General features: G+C 38.0%; 3 protein-coding genes across 6 annotated transcripts; 2 read left to right on the top strand and 1 right to left on the bottom strand.

The window, feature by feature from the left end:
* Window positions 1-32: 32 nt before the first annotated feature.
* On the bottom strand, window positions 33-20,392 carry LOC126603469 (pre-mRNA-processing protein 40A-like). Of its 3 annotated transcripts, XM_050270317.1 has the most exons (30): window positions 20,175-20,390; window positions 19,761-19,819; window positions 19,392-19,454; window positions 18,977-19,294; window positions 18,693-18,884; window positions 18,293-18,366; window positions 18,004-18,073; window positions 16,390-16,442; window positions 16,212-16,269; window positions 15,765-16,132; window positions 15,587-15,659; window positions 15,321-15,419; window positions 15,119-15,187; window positions 14,962-15,039; window positions 14,687-14,773; window positions 14,555-14,589; window positions 14,336-14,441; window positions 13,599-13,679; window positions 13,404-13,496; window positions 13,250-13,303; window positions 13,065-13,181; window positions 12,840-12,938; window positions 12,018-12,065; window positions 11,843-11,935; window positions 11,108-11,215; window positions 10,965-11,029; window positions 10,757-10,859; window positions 10,285-10,587; window positions 10,033-10,190; window positions 33-126 (listed from the first exon to the last, which is right to left on the bottom strand). In XM_050270317.1, the coding sequence occupies exons 2-29, from the start codon at window positions 19,791-19,793 to the stop codon at window positions 10,059-10,061; spliced, it is 3,072 nt and encodes a 1,023-aa protein (XP_050126274.1). In that variant the 5' UTR covers window positions 19,794-19,819; window positions 20,175-20,390; the 3' UTR covers window positions 33-126; window positions 10,033-10,058. The 3 variants fall into 3 exon arrangements, with proteins under 3 accessions (XP_050126274.1, XP_050126273.1, XP_050126275.1); XM_050270316.1 differs by lacking the exon at window positions 33-126 and having other exon boundaries at window positions 9,452-10,190; XM_050270318.1 differs by lacking the exon at window positions 33-126 and having other exon boundaries at window positions 10,035-10,170; window positions 20,175-20,392.
* On the top strand, window positions 1,062-2,929 carry LOC126601237 (probable polygalacturonase At3g15720). The gene is made up of 2 exons (XM_050267918.1): window positions 1,062-1,846; window positions 1,954-2,929. Exons 1-2 carry the CDS (start codon window positions 1,062-1,064, stop codon window positions 2,927-2,929), a joined length of 1,761 nt encoding a protein of 586 aa, XP_050123875.1.
* Window positions 6,703-8,967, top strand: LOC126603470 (uncharacterized). Of its 2 annotated transcripts, none has more exons than XM_050270321.1 (3): window positions 6,703-7,489; window positions 7,644-7,755; window positions 7,951-8,967. In XM_050270321.1, the coding sequence occupies exons 1-3, from the start codon at window positions 6,989-6,991 to the stop codon at window positions 8,463-8,465; spliced, it is 1,128 nt and encodes a 375-aa protein (XP_050126278.1). In that variant the 5' UTR covers window positions 6,703-6,988; the 3' UTR covers window positions 8,466-8,967. The 2 variants fall into 2 exon arrangements, with proteins under 2 accessions (XP_050126278.1, XP_050126276.1); XM_050270319.1 differs by having other exon boundaries at window positions 6,707-7,489; window positions 7,638-7,755.
* Window positions 20,393-20,826: the final 434 nt, after the last annotated feature.

Genomic DNA, 20,826 nt, shown 5'->3' with positions numbered 1-20,826 from the left:
CCGTTCTTCAGATGAGCTTCAGGGCCAATAGGAATTTCCTTCGTGTATAACCATGAGATATGCTAACCAAAATAATCTTGGTTATATTCGGCATGTTTAGACCCTGATACGCCACAAAAATCACACCTCCTATGAAGATACATCAGCAGGGATTACTTAATTTCCCCATCTTCACCAAGCTCCCCATCTTCAAGATCGTGCTACCATAAAACAACAGGAAAATAATCATACATTTTCCATTCATTAATAGCTTAAGGGAATTATTGGCCAAATATATTACGAAATAAGTTCACGTACTTTTCTTGATCTTCTGCGGTCACTACTATGTCTGCGTTTCTTAGACTCCTCTTTCTCCTCCTTATCAGAACCTACATCATCGACGGAACTTTGATGCCGCTTCCGGTGCTTTCTATCTTTGTCTTTCTCCCTCTTCTGATCTTCTTTATGCCATGTGTATCAGTTATGTCTACATTTTCACTATCTGTTTCATCCTTCTTAGGTCGTTTCTTTCCCCTTTCTTTTTCACGTTCTCTTTCCTTCTCCTTTCTATCTTTATCCTTCCGCTTCTCTTTCTCCTCTCTTCCTTTCTCTTTTTTGGCCTGCAAAGTATCAGAATCAGTACGAAATTCCCAATTCAAGATATCAGTTCATAAATGATAACAATGAATTACATGCCACTCCTATAAAAAATTATACAGGCTCGAATTTTGAGATGATTCAGATACCTTTTTGTGCAAGGAATCTCTTTCTTCTTTCAAAAGCCGAAACTCAGCTCAAATAAATAGAATTTAATTTGGTGGAATTGGTTTTTGTTGTAGTTTTATTTAGAGGTAAATCCAAGTAGATATAGGAATGTATCCTATATTCCTAAAGGGAAAGGTTTTTGCCTATCCTACTACTATAAATAAAGACACAATGACACACTTCACAATTAAATCATTCTCTCTACTCTCTAATTGTGGTCGGACCTCTCTCTCTAATTCTCTAGATTAGTTCAATCAAATAGGCCTACAATAGTTTTGGATTTTTGTTTGTATAATTATTTGAATTGTTTGCAAACAATGTCGATCACCAACACACTCGTTTGCATTTTAGTTTTCTTTCTCGCTTCATCGTTGTTTATTGGCATCGGACAAGGCCACAAAATATTAGACGTAACCAAATACGGTGCTATGGGAGATGGACGGGCAGACGACTCCCAAGCTTTTTTTAAAGCGTGGAAAGATTTATGTGAAGGAAATAATGACGCTACGGATGACATACCGATACTTATTGTGCCGGAGGGGAAAACGTACTTATTGCAACGTATAAAGTTTGAAGGTCCATGCAACTCGAAGAGCGTTCACGTTCAGATTCTAGGGAATTTATTGGCTCCTGTGCGTGGTGCATGGAAAGAATGCGATTCGGGGGACTGGCTAAGTTTTTCAAACATTGAAAACCTAATGCTCGACGGCTCAGGAAAAATCGACGGCCAAGGGGCTGCGTGGTGGAGCACCAGCCAGTACAATGCGAGATCGCGCAAACTCTTGGCAAATAACGACTGCAAACCAAATAAGGCATTGCAGTTCCACAACTGTCAAAACCTTAAGCTCAGCGGACTGACTTTTCTGAACAGCCCGCAAGCGCATATTGGTATAAATAGTTGTGACAATGCAGATGTCTCAGATTTGAACATACATGCGCCGGAAGACAGTCCAAACACTGATGGTATTGACATCTCTTCCTCGACCCATGTCACCATTCGCAACTCGTTTATCGGAACAGGCGATGATTGTATCGCCATTGGCGACGGGTGTTCCTTTCTCTACATCACCAACATTGCGTGCGGACCAGGCCATGGAATTAGGTATGTCTCCATTCCCTTCTTTTCCATTAATTGTTAAATAAATATAATCAAATGCTAATCTTCATTAGTATTCAGATTCTCATAGATTAATTCTCTTTTGCAAACAGCGTTGGAAGCTTAGGAGAAGATGGAGCTAGTAATAAAGTGGACAACATATACGTGAAAGATTGTAGTTTTACTGGAACTACAAACGGAGCGAGAATAAAAACGTGGCAGGGCGGCTCCGGGTATGCGAGGAACATCACGTTTGAGAGGATCAAACTTGACAGAGCCAAATACCCTATCATTATTGATCAGTACTATTGCAATGGGGAACACAATTGCAAAAGTCAGTCGTCGGCCGTGGTGGTGGCGGATGTGACGTACAACGATTTTGAAGGCACTTCTGCGACGGATGAGGCGATTAAACTCAACTGTGATAAAGTTTCTGGTGGCTGTCATAATATTTTGATGGATAAAATTAATATAGTGCCAGCGGTCGGGGATATGAAGATTTTTGCATCTTGTAACAATGCCGACGGAACTCATGTCGGCACTACGGTGCCCGACGTGGCTTGTCTAAAGAGTTCAACAACGGAGCCTACGACCCCAACAACACCATCTTCACCAAAAACTAGCGCTCCGCCGGTACAAATCCTACCATTGCCATCGCCACCACCTATACCGGTAATGCCGCTGCCGTCGCCGTCACCTGTACCGGTAATGCCATTGCCGTCGCCGTCACCTGTACCGGTAATGCCACTGCCATCGCCGTCACCTGTACCAATCATTCCTCCGCCAGCGCGACCACCGGTATCAGTCATACCAACGCCATCGCTGCCATCAATCACCCCACCACCAGAAGATATCAAGCCACCGCCAGTGCCGATCACACCACCACCGCAACCAATCACGCCACCACAGTCAACTGCACCACCTGTGCCACGGGGACTAGACATCACAGGGGGGGCAGGGGAGGCAGGCGAGCTAGATCCTTCGTACTTCCCAAGTGGAGCTCCTGGCAGTGCTAATCTACCTATAAGCTACTACCTATTTTGCCCACTGATGGTGGTCCTTACTGCAACAACTATAATTTTTAATTAATTTTTTGTAACAAATATTTTTTAACTCTAGTAACACGAAAAACGATTTACTTGTAAATGTAGAACGAATCATAAATTTTGTAAATGTATTAAATACGAACTAATACTATGTATATTTGGTCGTAGTTTTTTTTTTATTTGGTCGTAGTTCCTTGCCATATAACCGCAGTTCTTAAGTACAACGAACCACAGAAAACTATTAATCACAAAAATGAAACTTGTAAAACAAAATTAATTCTGAGCGCTCATTCTTTGGAAGTTCTGCAAGTAAAAATTGTCAGAATCAGCTCAAAATTTTAAGCAATTGATCTTATTATTTTCCTTTGTTGTATAAAGATGAGGCCAAATTGTTGGTGATATTCTTGAGTATGGGCTTTCGTACTACGTCACAGTGTCACACTCATTTGTCCAAAACACAAACAAGAGAGCCTCATGCATTCAAGTCTCTCACACACGTCCATTTTCGTGGAGCTACTACAATGCACGACTCTTGTGTAGCCTTAGATGAACGAATAATGTGACAAGGAAGCCCCAACTAAGAATAAATGTACAAATACATGTCAGAGAATCGAAGGATAGAGAGTCTACATCAGAAGCCATATCACCACAAGTACTTGAATCCCAAACCCAGAGTTGCTTTGCAAATACATCTTTCTTTTGAAATGAGAATATACACACAACAAAATATTCACACAAAAGCACGAAAAGCAGCCAAAATTTTGACACCAAAAGTTAGCTACTAGCTAGGCAAAACAAAAGAGAGGATGGGACAAGCAAATGATTTTGTTAAGTGCAACTTTGTAATTGTAAACTACATATCTCTTAGGTTGTTATAATAGGTTGAAAAGTTTGAGTTTAATAATAATATGATTCTCACAGCTGTTAAACTCACACTAGTATCAAAACAGTGTTATAACAAGTAGCTCGTTTCGTATATACAAGGGATTTCACAAAATCCATTGTAGAAAGATTAGGAGAACGTCGCATTTGGTTAAATGAGATGGTATATTGGCCGACAATCAAAAAAATACTAGAGAAATTATCCACTTAATCTATATTTTGTAAATCATATAACGTGGTTGTTAATGATTGAATTATTAATTAAGTATTGATTAATGTATTTATTTCCTATTGATGACATATCACATGATTTGCAAATGTAACCTAAAAAGTTGGCTCGTCTAACATTATTCTTTCCTAGATATTACTTTTCTTTGTTAATCTCCAAAATTTCTATGTCGATGATACCTCAATTTTTTTTCAGGACACCATTTGTAATACATTTTTTTTCTGAAACTTCGTCGTCGTTGATGATACTTTTCGCGCGATCCCCAAATTTCCACGTTGATGATGTAAAACAAGACAAGGATAGAAACTATAAGATGTCACATACTCACATGACGTGTGCTTAAATTATGCTCACACATATGCATGTCAAGACAATATATCAAATATGCTATATCTTGTGATGCACGCAATTACAATACATAACAAAAGCAATATTATAAAATATTCTCTTATTGGTTACATGACATGTTATATTATGTTGTCAAAATTTCAATCCTTAACCGTGATTGGACACAATAGCAGAGCCATGAATTATTTGGTGGATGGGCTAAGCTAAACTTATTATTGCGAAATCAAATGTTTAAATTTTATTTTTGTTACCTACATAAAGTTGTATACTAAAGAGAAAACATATATCATCAAGCTTCAACTAAATTTAACAAAAAAAACATTTAAAGTTGCAATTTGCAATAAAGAGAAAACATATATCATAAATCTTATTCAACTTAACAAATAAAAAGAAGAAAAAGTACTTATTCAAGTTGTGCCCTTTGATCCTTAATAGAATTGAAATCCTTTGTTATTTCTTCTGAATCAACATTTTTGGCAATTTTTTTAATGTAGACAATCATTGAATATGCTAGAAACTCACTATCTATCTTGTTGCGAAGTCTTGTTTTAATAAGATTCATTGCTAAAAAAGCTCGTTTAGTACTTGATGTAGAAATGGGAAGAGTCAATACAAGTCAAATTGACCTATCAATCAAATAATACCTTTAGGACCTCTTCATTAGATGCAGAAGGTGTATCACTCTCTAATTTGTCATCATTATCTCTTTTTCTAAAAAATGAATTGATAATTCTTAACCTCTTCATTGCACAAACGTTTGGACCTAACAAATTCAACAACAATAACACAATTGTATATGATAAATTATATCTAACAAAGCTATCAGGAAAATAATATTATAATTAAAAATTGAAATTTCAAGTATGAATTCTTAAAATTCAAACAATAAACAAATAAACAAGATCAAGAATTAAGAATAAAGTGGTAAAAAACTTTACAATTGACAAGAAAATCAGTAAACGTTCACACGTACTTCAGAGGCTATTGTGCGTGTACTTATTGGGTGGGTCATAACAATTAAAAATAGAAAAAATAGCCCAAACAACTAGTATTTGTAAGGTTAAAGAACTAAAACTCTCCCTATACTAGAGCCCACCTCAGCCTTGTTAGTGGCTCTGCTGTTGATTGAACATACGATTATGACATGTTTACTTATTTGAAGGTGTGAAAGTGAAAATCACAAAAGTCAATTTTCATTCTAATTAAACATATCATTATTTGAATTTGGATTAACAAAATAACAATATGACGTGTGATACCGTCATGATATGTTCAAAATCATTAGTTTTTTGTTTGTTTTTGGACACTGAATCATTAGTTTGAACGATTGAAAAGATAACTTTTTGCTTTAATATATGATTCAGATAGTTTGTCAAACTCGTACACAAACTAAAATATGACCAACCCCCCAACCCAAATCGCTCGCATAAAAGCAAAAAGTCATTTTAGAAGAACAAAAACTAAGGTGAATTTCCCACTTACCCTAGCAACTGACCACCTTCCTCAACCACCACCGCCTCCGCGAAGTGAACCAAACCCACGGCCATGGCCACCATTCCCCTTTCCCACCCACCCACATCTAAAAACTAAGGTAAATTTCCCACTTACCCTAGCAACTAACCACCTTCCTCAACCACCACCGCCTCCGCGAAGTGAACCAAACCCATGGACATGGCCACCATTCCCATTTCCCACCCACCCACAAAGTTGGTACAATAACTTTTAGAGAATTTTAACGAAAAGCTCACGGTACTATTCACTTTAACAAAAAACCACATTTTTACACTAAAAAATTAATTCTTTTACTATTCACTTTACCCTTTATTTTGTCCTTATCGTTAAAACTCAAAGTTTTTAAACCATTTTCATTAGTTTTCCTTAACTTCTTTTATGCCATGCAGAAACAAATTACACTCCCAATTTGCCTCTTGTGACACGACCAACCATAACATTTTATGGCCACAAATCACAACAAAAATATGGGACCATTCATACCGGAAAAATCCATATAAGACGGATATTGAATACAACACAACATTGGAATTTATTATTTACCAAAATACAGGTAAGGGTTAATACACAACTTTTTGGTCGGGAAATTAGTTAAAATGATTGTTTTTTAAATTCCGGTTGGTTCTTGAAATGATTCATTTTTCAGTATGCCGTTTATATTTGATTTTGATCAGTTCAACCATTGAGATTTTGTTTCTAATCATTTTAGCCAATACTTTCTTTTAAAATACTATTTTATTTTTACTCTTCAAATTGATGTGGATGAAAAATTGCAGTAAGAAATCAAGTGCAAAGGGGGGCGGACATACCAACTTCAGTTAGAAACACACCTAAGACCTAACTTGCAACAAGGCAATACCTAAAACTCTTAGGTCAATAACCTCAACCAGTTATACATACAACCTCTCTCTCTCTCTCTCTCTCTCTCTCTCACACACACACACACACAAAATAAATACCAACCTTCCTTCTCTGTTCTGCTTCTGTTCAGTCCCAAAGCTGATGGATATGATTTGTCGTCCTCAATTAACTCACCTTCAGAACCTCACCACCGTCTCTCATTTGCCAGCTTTTCTACTTTGCACCCCAACTCTTTCTATCTCAACCCCTCCCTAACCATAGAATTCTCCAATGGCTTCCACCCCCAAGCCAGTAAAACTTGCAGATCTCCTCCAAGAGCAGCAAGAACCCTTCGTCCTAGAGGTTTACCTATCCGAAAGGGGTTACCTGAGAAAAAGCTCGAGTACAAACAGAAATTCGAGGAGTAGGAATAGCAATTCGGGCAAGAAACTTACCAGATCATCCAGTTGGGGCAATCTCAGCTGCCCTAAGATACTGAGATGTCTGTATAAAAAGCTTGTTTCAAGACATAGTGAGACAACAAGCATTAAGGGTTGTGAAAAGAGAGAGGGGGAGTCCAATGCCGGCACCAACACGCGGAGAAGTAGCCGGGAAAGCGGGGAATCGGATAGATTTTCATCTGCTAGTAGTAAGACGCAGTATGATTTGTGCACCGAGGGCGAAAAAGAATCAACAGATGAAGCCCCTGTTTCGTTGCGAAATGATCATGATGCCTCAGTTGCAGCAGACGCTTCTCAAGTTTCGGAATCCTGCAATATGAAAGAGAGAAAGGTGGAAACACCACTTTCGATATATTCCTTTTCATGTTATCGATACATTTTCGACAATATTGATGATAGTTTGGTAGCAGACCAATTTCCGATTTCTACAAAAATGTTCATTTGATTTGCTTGCTAACAAAGCCAACAGGCTGTTACAGTTACAGATAGAACGGCTCAACGGACAGTCATCGGAGATTCACCGTAAGCAACAAAACCCCGATTCGGTACCAGAAGATAAACCTCCCCATGCAAATGCAAGTTTACCTCTTCATAACAGTTAGTCCCTCTCTCTCTCTCTCTCTCTCTCTCTCGGCATACACGAGTTAGGCCAGTTGGTCAGGACGGTGCACTTAACTCCTCTACCCAATTTCGAATTCTCCTCACCATTAATTAGAGTAGTTTAAAATATCGTCTTAATTATGAGAATTTTTAAGGAATTTTATACTAGTCAATTTTCTTGTGGCTAAACAGAGTATGAACTGCAAACTCCATGTCCATCCACTTATAGCTTCAACAAGATTACAGAAGACTCAATATTATCATCTTCTCTCTGGGAACTACTTTTCCACCCACCATTTGAGAACCCAACAGCTTCTGGAGTTTCAGAAATGCTAGAGCCTGCCCGGTCTAGCATCAATCCATCCCCTCATTTCGCAAAATCGAAGAGGGTGTGGCAGCAGACAAGGCTGCTCCTGTTTGATTGCGTGAGGGAGATGATGGAAAATCATGCGAAGAAATTGAAAGAGCAGCAGCAGCATAACTGCGACCGATTTCTTGGAGCCGAAGAGATTGGGAAGCTGGTTTATGAGAAGTTGGGGAGTTGGGGGGATAAACAGGCTGGGCACCAAGGCAACGTCAACTTTTTGTTGGAGTGGGACTTGTTGGCTTCGGCTGAAGAATGGGGTGATAATTACCAAGAGAGAAGGGAAATTGGGTCGGAAATTGGAGACGCCATTTTACAAGACATCATCAAAGACATATTCTGAAGACTAAAATATTATTTGGTATGAGATACCCAAGTTAGTTGGGCTAATTGAATTCTAGACAGAGCAACCTCATCCCATGAAGACTACCATACACTCCCGGTACGCCATGGTGACATCCCAGACCGCCCACATGGCATCACCTTATTGGTCCAACGTGTCGTCATACTGGTGTACCAGCAGTGCAAGGAAGCCTATACGAGGACTTCCAAGGCGCTGCTGTGACTTGTGCTAATGATACAATATCATGAAAGTTACTCTCCTACTTTTGACGGCTCTCACAACCACTCGTGTCCCGTCATCTTATTGTCTCCCATTGTCGTCGATAGTTCTGGGTAGCACACTTTATTTAGATTACTGCTTTGCTCCTCGTAGTTAAAGAAGTCATTAATTCATAACTACAAAACACAAACTAGCACATAAAAGTTTTGGCATGTGTTAAAATATGATTTACCTGTAACGAGGAAATGATTGTTACATAAAAAACATATATTTTTCTTCCGGATTTATTGAGTATTGGTAGGCAACACTCGCCTCCTAGCATGTCATCTTTGCCAAAAGTAAACTTTTTGGCAGGCGGCCTGATTAAGACAGCTCTTACACCGACATAACTACATGGTGACACATCCGAACAAAATACGAGTTTTGTGCTTTTAAGATATGTGCTCTACATATGATATGACATTGCCGGACACAGACACCCCCTTATCTAGTTTTTTCCCTTCACCAGAGAAGTTTTATAAATTCTTAAATCCGTAACTAAACAAAACGAAAGGGGAGAGAGAAATAATACAAGAAGCCAATATAAATGCGCACACAGACACAGCACAACCATTTGGAAGGTGAATTTATTTTTCGCCCGGAACAAAAAGAGAAGAAAACCAAACAGCACGCACAACATGGACAGCAGGATGAAGCAATAAGCATTTAAACAAGTAGAAGTTGAGATGTAGATATTTGAACCACCCGCAATATAACATTAAAAACCCAGAATTAACCTGCCTCATCTCTTCTCTTTGCATTTAATGCTTAAATCATATGGTCCCAATAAGCTTTCCAGTATCACCTCAGAGATAAGATCACAATCCTGTTATGCATATCTACTTGTTGCAATATCATGTTCAGTTGTCTTGCAATTATCGGACTCGACAAAACTCAGAAATACTGCATAGAAACTAGTCAATCCGGTGGTCGGAGAGCTTAATCTTACCACATCTGATCAATTTCACTACTCGCCCTCCACCCACCGCTGAATAATACACAGCATTCACTTGAAAATTAACTCTGAAGAATGTTGCATTTTATATTTCGGTCATCCGCAACTTTGTTTTGGTCCACTATCCAGTCACCTTCAGACGACCGCCTTGGTATAGAAATCAAAAAATTCTTTTCAAACATTATGCAAAAGAACTACCACTGGACTCTGGACATATTAATTCTTCATTCAGAATTAACAACAGCAACATGTCATCTATCAGATTTCCGTCGTGTATGACCATGAGATATGCTAAACAAAATAATCTTGGTTATATTCGGCATGTTTAGACCCTGATATGCCACAAAAAATCACCTCCTATGAAGATACATCAGCAGGGCTTACTTAATTTCCCCATCTTCACCAAGCTCCCCATCTTCAAGATCGTCATGCCCACCAATTCGACGGGAACCATCCCGATGCTCTCTCCTATGCCTTCTATGCCGACTTTCACTGTCAGATTCAGGTGTATGCTACCATAAAACAACAGGAAAATAATCATACATTTTCCATTCATTAATAGCTTAAAGGTATTGGCCAAATATATTACGAAATAAGTTCACGTACTTTTCTTGATCTTTTGCGGTCACTACTATGTCTGTGTTTCTTAGACTCCTCTTTCTCCTCCTTATCAGAACCTACATCATCGACAGAACTTTGATGCCGCTTCCGGTGCTTTCTATCTTTGTCTTTCTCCCTCTTCTTATCTTCTTTATGCCCATGAGTATCAGTTATGTCTACATTTTCACTATCTGTTTCATCCTTCTTAGATCGTTCCCTTCCCTTTTCTTTTTCACGTTCTCTTTCCTTCTCCTTTCTTTCTTTATCCTTCCGCTTCTCTTTCTCCTCTCTTTCTCTCTCTTTTTTGGCCTGCAAAAGTATCAGAATCAGTAAGAAATTCCCAATTCAAGATATCAGTTCATAAATGATAACAATGAATTACATGCCACTCCTACAAAAAATTACACAGGCTCAAATTTTGAGATATTGTCTTTTAAAAATGACACCAACAGATTATAGATGACAATAAGATTCACACCTTTTCCTCCTCACGCTTGCGTTCCTTCTCTTTAGCCCTCTCCTGTAAGTTTGTAATGTATTCCTCAAAAATTTCCCTACTAACGCTATCTTCCCCAATTGATCTGAAAATAAAATTAAGAAATAATTTTCAGACCAAAAACTAAAAAATTCAGACAACAAAGGCATGTTAAATGTTTTTTTTATAATAAAGTTCTCATTAGAAAAACCTGTATTCTTGGGTTTCTTCAAAAAGCTGTTTGCTATCTTCCCAATTAGAAGAAGCCGTTATCTCCTACAAAGCACATAACATAGAAGGTCAATACAATCTCTAGCATCACACATCATCCTCTTCCACAGAAGTTCACTGTACCTTGATTGTGTGCAAAAGTTTATTGAAATCATCAGCAAGTCGTTGACGCTTCTTTGCCTCTTTCTCCTCCTTCTCCTTGGCTCTCTCTAATAATTCCTCGTACACAAGCTTCAAAAGGAGTAAAAGTATTAGCAGACTCAAACACACAAATTATCCACAGGTAAATACAAACAGTCACATCAGTTGTTGCTGATTTAGAAACCAAAAAACAGTTGATCCTTGCATCCGTGAATTGACTGTTACAGATGATGGCATAATCATGTAAACTTAAATCAAATGAAGATAAGTGCTTACAGTTTAATTATTTACTGGCAGTCATTTTCAAATTTCAATTCAGCTTTAATAAGTAAAGAAGCACAAAGAAAAAAAAATGATATTATTTAATGTCTTGGCCAGATAAACTGAACCATTAAGGCTTCTTACTACAATGATACACCAGGTTATAAGTTGCTAGGGTCAAAATAGCAAAGTTTCAAACCAAGTAGATACAAGAAACACTGATACTGCTACAACCAAGTAAATTGTACGAATCTCAGTGAACAAAGAGCCACTTCAACATATGTTGATTACACACAAACTAACTTTATTTGCTTAATCGGGGCTGGGAATATGCCAACAATGAGTAAAAAACACAATCAACTCATATTCTACATACCTTTATATTTCAAGCATACAAATGATAGGGGAAAAATATCAGTTTTAAGCTAGCAACAGACTGAAAATACAGGGGTTTACCTTGAAGTTAATGTCTGATATTGGTGGAGAACCAATTTCTTCCAGAATAGGAACCTTAAACTCTTCAAACGCCAATGTGGATGCCATGGCAACCTGGGTAAAGAAATGAATGATATTTGAAATGTTTCCCAAAATGCCACAAGTTTATAAGATTATACAGTTATAAACATCATACCTTCCCTGACTTCATTGCATCCTTTATCCTAGCTTTATCGTCATGATACTGTCCACAAGAAAAAATAATGTCATGCATAAAGTCATCTGAATTGCAGGTTCAAAGTTGTGTAATGCAATCAAACTCTAAAACTGATATTGTATTTTAGCTGTAGAAGTAAGAGCATTAAACCCACAATCATCTGGTAATGTGGGAGAGTACCGTGATAATATCTATTGCTATGCAAGGCTCTTAATTTTCCGATGTGGGATTCTATTCTCAACAACACCTCACGTGTGACATGAATGCCGTGACAGAGCCAAAACACATGGAGCTTTAGAATATTGGGTGGTGAGGAGCACATGCGATCATTAGCATAACATATGAATTGCCATCTCTGATACTCTATATGTAAGAGCATCCAGTCCAAACTGTTGAGAGTGAGTCCCAACATCACGGAATTAAGGGACCTTGCATGTGGTAATAAAATGTTGGGACTCCTCATATAGTGAAACCTCAACTTCCTCTATAGTATCCCAGTAGGTTAGCCCACATGTTAAGCTCAACAACCGGCATGCTCCCACATCACCCAATATGTGTTGTCCACATGTTAGGATTCCATGACCCCACAAGTGAGCTATGTGTTGATAACTTGGAAAGTGTGAATCCCATATCAGAGAATTAAGGGACCATGCATGTGTTTACAAGAAGTTGGGCTATTCCCCATATTGCCAATTGGTTTTATGAAGAACCTCAACTTCCTTCAATTACATCTCGATGTATCAACATTAACTAACAATACAAAATCATTAATGGACTGAGGCATGAGATGTTAAGCATCACCTGTTTCTCTAATTCTTCAAAAACATCATCAAACAATTCTTTTGGTGTTGAACCAGAGGTGTTCAATGCAACAGCTTCATAAGGAGGCAAGTCTTTAACCTACAACCCAAAGACAGCACTTATGAAACGAATTTCTGATGCAGAAGAAAATCATCAATTGTCTTTGAATTTACTATGCAACTGTTCTAGACATATTATCTCTGCTACAATTTTAAGGTCGAGCACCTTCAAACAGTAATCACGCCAGAGAGTTTTAGCTGTAAGAGTGCCATCGGCAACATGTTCTTCCATCAGCTTGCGGAACTCATCGCGGTTTTTCCTTTCTACCCGCCTCAATTGTTCCTTGAAGTTAGAGACAAATATAAGAACATAAACTTGAAAAGGAAAATATAATTTATACGGGATTATACCTTCTGTAACTTCTTTTGCTCCTCTTCCACCTTCTCGAGGTCACGAATATAGTCCTGCACCAAAAATGCCGTCATATAATTCTACTAAATTAACATAACCAATCATTTTACACACACAGAACACGCCTGATTGACAATAGATTATGTGACTTACCTGGAAAATGAGCAACCTGGCAAGCTTTTCAAGGCGCAAGCATCTCTCATCATCCTCCAAGCGATCTTGAACTTTCCGCCACTGACTGTTCACCTGCAAATGACGATGACCATGCAAATGGGTTATAGATACAAGGAATCACAAAAACAAAAATATAATATTAATTATGTGCACGTTCATTTTACAAAGACTTACCTTGATAAAGTCACAAGATTCCAGAAATTTCCGGTACTCTACTATATTCTGCTTATGGTCTTCAGCTGCCTTTTCTTTTTCCTGCAATTAAACATTGCAACCTATGCAGTAAGAACAGACATCCTTTGTGACATACGAGTACCTATTTTTTTATCCACAAACTTCAAAAGAGAATGGCAATGGAATACCGACACATATGGCAACCAAATGCATCTCAGTATTAGTTTTTCATAGTTCTGCTTGAGACTTAAAAAACTTAAAATTGTGCACTTCGCTATGTGGTGATATTCCCTATCATCTATGAACTGTCAATGTCTACTTAGGTGCCACATTTAGTGACAGAACATTTTGGAGTACACCAAAAGGACAATGAAAATGAAAGGAAACCATTTAGGGCAACATTTAACAATGAGAAATTGCCTAAATCCTAAAAGAAGCCACAAATTGAAGGGATATGGAACGAGCATAAAACCGGACTAAGGATTATAGTATGTGTATGTGAGGCAGCCAGCTGCCAGCCTATAATCGAATACTACGTGCCTAATTTCTGGTATTTCAACATAATTCACACATAAAGCAAGTAGTTCTGATTCTCCATTCTCTTTATTGGTTACCAAAAATCTTTCGTTATGAATTTAAAATCTGGAGTCAAATATTAAGCCCAAATGTACAACATGACATCTACATCTGGTGGATTGAATAAGTCAGAAAATGTGAAATAAAACGCAAACTGTTACCTTCCTTTCGAGTTCTACAATGTAGCTCTCATAAAGATCTTCCTGGTCTCTACCTCTTTCTACAGCCTTGAATCGTCCATCATTTTCAAACATACTCACAGCTTTGCTGATCAGGTAAATGCATCAGTTAGAACATCTAAAACATTTTGTGTTGTAAAAAATACACATACAAAGAGTAAAATAATAGCAAACTATTCATGATGCAGGGAGAGACTAAACCTCCATTTAGTTGCTGATGTAAGTTCCTTGGACTCCTTTAAAAAAAAACAAAACATGGTCTTTTAGATAAGAGGTAATATAAAGTTGTAAAGAAAAAATGCAATAACCAATTATGACTTGTAATCAACATACTTCCAACATTTTTGTGAATTCTTCCCGAGCTTTTTTCTGCCTCACGCGCCTCTCTTCATTCTCCAGTTTTTTCCTTTGACCCAAGTACTACAATTCAACACATATGTTTTAGGTTTAAACAGGATACGAAATATTCTTGATGAACATCTTGAATATTAAGCAGAGGGAAAGTCATTAAGCATCAAGAATTCTAATTAGATTAAAGTAGTCTTCCATGTAACAAAAGAACGACACACTCACTCTAAAGCGAGTTAAGACGTTAACCAAAAGTTTACCTCATTAAATGCTTGCTTCCTCTCACCTAGAGTTCTTAATGCGCCATATCTTTTGTCAGTAATGATCTCCCTCATTGTCTGATACAACATACCATAGAATATAAGAAGACTCCTCAACAATATAAGACAGTGAAAAAAAGAATGGAAGTGAAGCCACCTGCTCCCAAGTCCAATCGGACTGAACATTTGCAGATTCCAGAAGTGATTTGAATGCAGTTTTTGCCTCCTAAAAGAGAAAAAAAATTATCAGATTATTTTAGACGAAAGAAGAAAAAGACAGGCACAAAAATGAAAATAAATAAATAAAGGCACAAAAATGAAACAAAATTGAACAAAGAAACAAAACCTAAACTTTGTACCTGCTTATTGGCATACACCAATGGTTCGTCATCAAATGTTTTCTCCTCTGAAGGAGTCACATTGACTTTTCCAGCAACTGCCATACCTCTTTTGGCTTCCTGCCATAGAGAAATCTCAGAAAAGACGATTAAGCATCTGGTCTCGTTAATTGCTTTAAACCACAATTGAAACAGGCAAAAGAACTGCTCTGAAATAAGACTTGCTACGGCAGTGTCTAGAAAAGGTGAAATTAATGTGCATGTTTCCATTAAGAAAAAAACCTTACCTCAATATCTTGAGTCAAAGTTCCATCAGCTGAACTTGAAATATCTTGAGATGCTACAGTTTCATAAGTACTCCTGTAATTTTTCAAGACACATAAGACCAATTTGGACTCGAAGATTATATAAACCACAGAAGGATCAACAGAGCATAGAAAATAAAGCACCCAAAAACATCCATACAGTGAATTTGTAGTGGTATTGACCGAAGTAGGAGGAACTCCGGAACTCCCTGAAACAGAAGCGGGCAGTGGACTCACAGTAACTGCAGAAGGTTGACTGCCAACGGCACCAGTTATGGAAGGCTGTGCACCAGAAGCAACTGATGATCCAGTAGGTGTGATAGCAGAAGGATTAGAAAAGGAAGACACAGGTGTAACTGCAACAGGGCTCGAGACCATCACAGGTAGGGCTGAAGAAGTGCTGGGGCCAACTGAACTAGCTCCCATAGGTGTTTCAGCTGAAGCAACAGCAGGAGGGGTATGAGAAGTCAAATTCAATTCTGAATGTGTTCCTTGGATTAGTTCTCTTTGAGCCTGTTCACGAGCCAACTGGAAGCATGTACTTCACAGTGTAAGGACATTACAAAAAAATAAAGAAGGGAGAGAAAGAATAAACAGGATGAGAAACCTTCAACTCCTCTGGAATTGTCCACTTAGACTCCCTTGTAACCTTGTTGTAATAATACCTGAATCAGCCACTCAAACTAACAGTGAACAATGGCCCCAAAAAAAAATCATTGACATGCATATTGAGAAAACAAAATCAGGAATTAGGGGATTAAACAGAATGATAAGAATACACGCACTTTTTCCCATCTGCAGATGTATACTCCTTCCAAACAGTTGATGCATCAGCCCTCTATTACAGCGAGAAAAATTATTAGGTGAAAGATTATCTCAATCAAGCCATTCCTGAAAGAATACTAAAAGTCTAGCATAATCAATAAAAAAGAATAGGTTCACTAGAAAAAGAAACAACCGTAAATAAGTTCGTACAAAAGCTCCCCCCCCCCCCAAAAAACCCCCAAAAGATCAACCTGAGATCGATACATGTATGTAAATGAAGATGCCTGACCTCCCGTGGCGAATTACACACCCAACAGGTATAGGAAGCAAATAAATGAAGCTAACCAAATGCATATAACAGGTGAAAAATGAAAACAAAAAGTACTACAACAAAGCAGCAGTGATAAACTGTTATATCCTCTGGTTCCTTTACTTCTATAGAAAAGCAGCAGGAGAGAACTCATAGTTTATTAACACCAGCAGAGTACAAATTACAGTACCCACTAGAAGTTCTACATATCCTTGCGATTCTTCCATTAGCACTGTTAGGCCTTTCCTTGCATATGGTGAAACCATGACAGGATATAACTAAAATCTACATATAATGAAAAGCTGGGACACATGCAAATATTAATCACAGACATAATAATTGTTGAAGTAAAAAACCCAATCCCAGTGATGTATCATTTCATACCTCTGACAATAGCACAAGAGTTCCTGTTGAAAAAGCCTTTATAAACCATAGACAACAAAAATGTCATATACAACTAACAAGTGCATGCAGGGATACCTTTTTAAGAAAAAGGTTAAAAATAATACTGTCCAATATTATAACTCTCATACTAACAAAAAAATTAAGTTAAAAAAAATATCATAGAACAAGTACCACAGCCACAAGAAAACCTGTGACAAGCAGCATCAATGTGGGAGTTTGGGTGCGCATATGTGTCTGACTCTCTGACTGGCGTGCACATGAGTATACATGCATATGTTAATCTACTAATGCAACTGTGTATGCAAGAAAGACGAAAAGAAGGGTTGGCTGTGTGCCTGTGCGTTTTATAATTCATTTTTCTAAAAACCATAAAAACTAACAAGAATATCAAACATAGCCTTAGAGGGAAAGAAGATAAGAAACAAATAGAAATTGGAAACACTTCGCTAAGAAGATACTCAAACAAAACCAACCCACAGAGGAGAGAAAAATAAATAGGCAAAAAGTACACTCATCTCCACCAAGGATAATGGATGATATGGGTAATGGCATCAATTACTGCTTGGCATTCATTAACCACATCCAACTACAAGATAAATATGAAGTAAATAGCAATTATTGCCTGCCTTGTGAAATGAAACCTCGTCTTCAAAGTGAGCTTATAGAGCAGTTGTAAAATTTCTCCAGACTTGCCATGACATCTACAAACCAGTTAAAGCACATGCAAATAAAAGAATAATTCGCATAAACCAATTTAAGCATAGTTACAACCTAAATTTTTCAAACATCCATAAATGGCAATAAATTTTCTGGGCAAAATTGCAAATACAAAAAACATTCCAAAGGCATGTTCAACAGGTCATTGGAGATTATATATAAAAGTTCTAGCCACTGGTAACCAATCAGCAATATGACTCACCTCCATCGGTGTCATCAATTCTAAAGGCTTCTCCCAATTAGATTGTCTTGTCCTTCTGTTGAAATAATATCTGGAAGAAAAAAAAAAGAATCCATCACAAAATAGAAATAAAACAAGTAAGAATGCATAAGGTCAGGAAGAACTTCAAAATAAATAATAAACCAGAGTAAGTCTCACAAATATCGAACCACAGTGTTTCTCATTGAAAAATAAATAAAGAACCACTTTAATAACGCATCATATTTCACCAACCTAGAAGGAGAAAAAGCAGACAAAATTACAATTTTACCTTCTTCCATCAACCGCCAAATGCTCTTGCCAATCCGAAGAAGATTGCTGTGCTTGGCTAGAAACATTTACAGCCTGAAAATTAGGAGAGTAAAAATTACAACACAAAGAAGAAAATCCATTCATTTTTCATTGACACTGAAGATAATGGTTTGCATGATTCAGTGTCGCATCAGCATCTAAGTGTGCTTACTGTTTCATGGGGCTGTATGGAATCGCAAAAACATGACAAATGTAATTTTAAAATGACAATTTAGATGAAATAATCAGAAATTCACTCAGATGACATATCTTTTGGGTTCTGGGGTAGTACCAAAAGGAGATATTGAAACAATGACCTTAACCTAACATTTAATGGCTTAAAGGTAACTAAATTGAATTTTAATAAATAAAGCACTTACAGAATCTGTGGAAGGAGTGCTTGAAGATTGTTGGCTAGACTGCTGTACTGGAAAAGGAACTGCTACACCCTGATTACCAGAGGACACCCAAGGCTGTCCTGTAGCAGATACAACATGTGCTTGCATTTGAGACATCGGCTGAAACTGTGAATTGACATTATTTTGTGGCTGGGCATACGTAGGCGGAGTGAACTGAACAATTCAGATGCACGTAAATATTTTAAAAATATGCTGAATCAAATCGAGGAAAACACATATATACAGATAACACTGTGAGAACTTACCACATATGAGGAAGAATAAGGCATTCCAGGCATTTGGTTATTAAAAGGTGGGACAGGTTGCTGAGACTGTGATGGGATAGATGTAATAGGCCTCGTTTGCATGTATTGCATAGGCAACGCCTGTGACGAGTGAGGATGACCAGGCTGACTTGGCCTGAGAGGATACGGTTGCATTGGTTGAGAATATTGTAATTGCTGACTTTGACTAGCAGGCATCCCAACATTTGGAGAAGGAATACCTTGTCCCACAGGCTGAAATTGTTGGGGAGCTGGTGAAATAAATTGCTGTCCTTGCTGTGTTGGAACCACTGGTCGGTACTGCATTGAAGGGATTTGTACATACACCACTTATTAATAGTCCGCCAGGAAGTAGAGAATACAAAAGGCACCAAAGATGGACAGGAAAGGAATTTACTTGAAGAGGAGATGAACCAAAACTCTGAGGACCCATGGGAGCAACTGGGGGAAGCCGAAATGGCTAATCCAGATAGATAGGAGAGACCAAAGAAAAAAACAGATTCAAAACAGGTGAAAATTACATAAACAAGATTACTTAAACACATATCCTTATGCACTTGAAATGAATAAGGTATTCGGCCCCTTAACAACAACGATGAAATACGAAGTTATTTGTCCCCAAGCAAGCCAACATGAACATGGAACATCCTTAAAATAATTTCACTATCTAAACAATAAACTATAATCAAAAGTGAATTGCAAAACAGGACAAGAAATAAATTCATATGATTGACTGCTTAACCATAACAAGGTTAAAATTCGGCACCTGCGCAGCTGAGGATTGAGGGTTATTCGCCATTGCAGCGCATACACAATGGGACCCAACTGCAAAAATAAAAAAACGTAATCAAATCTTGCGAATTAAGTGAACAAGATGGAGCTAGTACATGCCCAAAAAAACAGTAAAATGTGACTGCAAATGCATTAAAACAGGTAAAGCACGCTGAATTAATCAATGCAACTTAAGCTCGCCTATTCACTGTTCTATCTCGTGTCCCCATATCTACGTCCGCATTTGCAAATACGAATTCGACTATAACAGTACATCAAATTCAATTGGTCTCTGCAATTAAAACCTAGGGCAAAACGTAGAGGAAAGGAAGGGAAAGAACACGAAGAAGAAAGGGATGGGCAATCGTTCGGAATTTTCAGAGCAAGGAGGAGGAGAAGAAACACTTACAGAAGGAGAGTGAGGGGGGGAGGCAATCGGCGGTGCGAGAACTTGCTTCCGTCGACGATCGGAGGAGCGAGAGGACCTCTGCGACAGTGGGTTCACCACCACTCACAGGTGCTAGGGTTTAAGAAATCGGAGGATTTTTGCTAGCAGAGAGAGCTGAAGAAATCGGAGTCTCGGAGAGGGTTGTAATTTCGGGTATCGACATTTACCGACCACCGAAAATAACCCTGACTTTCGCGGGATTTACACGCAGTCACAGTTAATCGTTTACAATTACTGGTGTGTTGGACCGTTGGTGTTCGGGTCACTTGGGCGGGTCGGAGTTGACCACCACCACCCGTATTTTTTTCCTTTCCATTGAAAACGGAGCAGATACGGGATCCTTCGGGTCAACTCGGGCCTGGCCTCTCATAGCCCGCACTGCTTAACCGGCTAAACAAAGCTGCTCCAATTTAAATTCACTCACTAAAATTTGTACAAATTTTTAAAAAAGTTATTGTTATCACGTTAAGATCATGTCAAAATCCTATATGGACTGTTTTCACAAAGCAAATGTGATTTTTTAGTTCCGAAGAAGATGTCAAAATCCTACAAAGATTGACATTCTCCACTTTGCTGTCAAATTTGAAAGCTACGCTAAAATATGCTTTTGTTT

Source organism: Malus sylvestris, chromosome 15, assembly GCF_916048215.2.
Source record: "Malus sylvestris chromosome 15, drMalSylv7.2, whole genome shotgun sequence".
Taxonomy (NCBI): domain Eukaryota; kingdom Viridiplantae; phylum Streptophyta; class Magnoliopsida; order Rosales; family Rosaceae; genus Malus; species Malus sylvestris.
This window is presented reverse-complemented; position numbering and strand designations above follow the sequence as displayed.

Excerpts from the sequence above, each read along its gene's own strand:
- LOC126601237 (XM_050267918.1), top strand. The coding sequence starts at position 1,062 with ATGTCGATCACCAACACACTCGTTTGCATTTTAGTTTTCTTTCTCGCT. Across the intron at positions 1,847-1,953 it reads GGACCAGGCCATGGAATTAG|CGTTGGAAGCTTAGGAGAAG; the intron begins GTATGTCTCCAT and ends TTTTGCAAACAG.
- LOC126603470 (XM_050270319.1), top strand. The coding sequence starts at position 6,989 with ATGGCTTCCACCCCCAAGCCAGTAAAACTTGCAGATCTCCTCCAAGAG. Across the intron at positions 7,490-7,637 it reads GCAATATGAAAGAGAGAAAG|TTACAGATAGAACGGCTCAA; the intron begins GTGGAAACACCA and ends AGGCTGTTACAG. Across the intron at positions 7,756-7,950 it reads AAGTTTACCTCTTCATAACA|AGTATGAACTGCAAACTCCA; the intron begins GTTAGTCCCTCT and ends GTGGCTAAACAG.
- LOC126603469 (XM_050270317.1), bottom strand. The coding sequence starts at position 19,793 with ATGGCGAATAACCCTCAATCCTCAGCTGCGCAG. Across the intron at positions 18,074-18,292 it reads TTGGCGGTTGATGGAAGAAG|ATATTATTTCAACAGAAGGA; the intron begins GTAAAATTGTAA and ends TTTTTCTTCCAG. Across the intron at positions 14,590-14,686 it reads AATTCACAAAAATGTTGGAA|GAGTCCAAGGAACTTACATC; the intron begins GTATGTTGATTA and ends TTTTTTTTAAAG.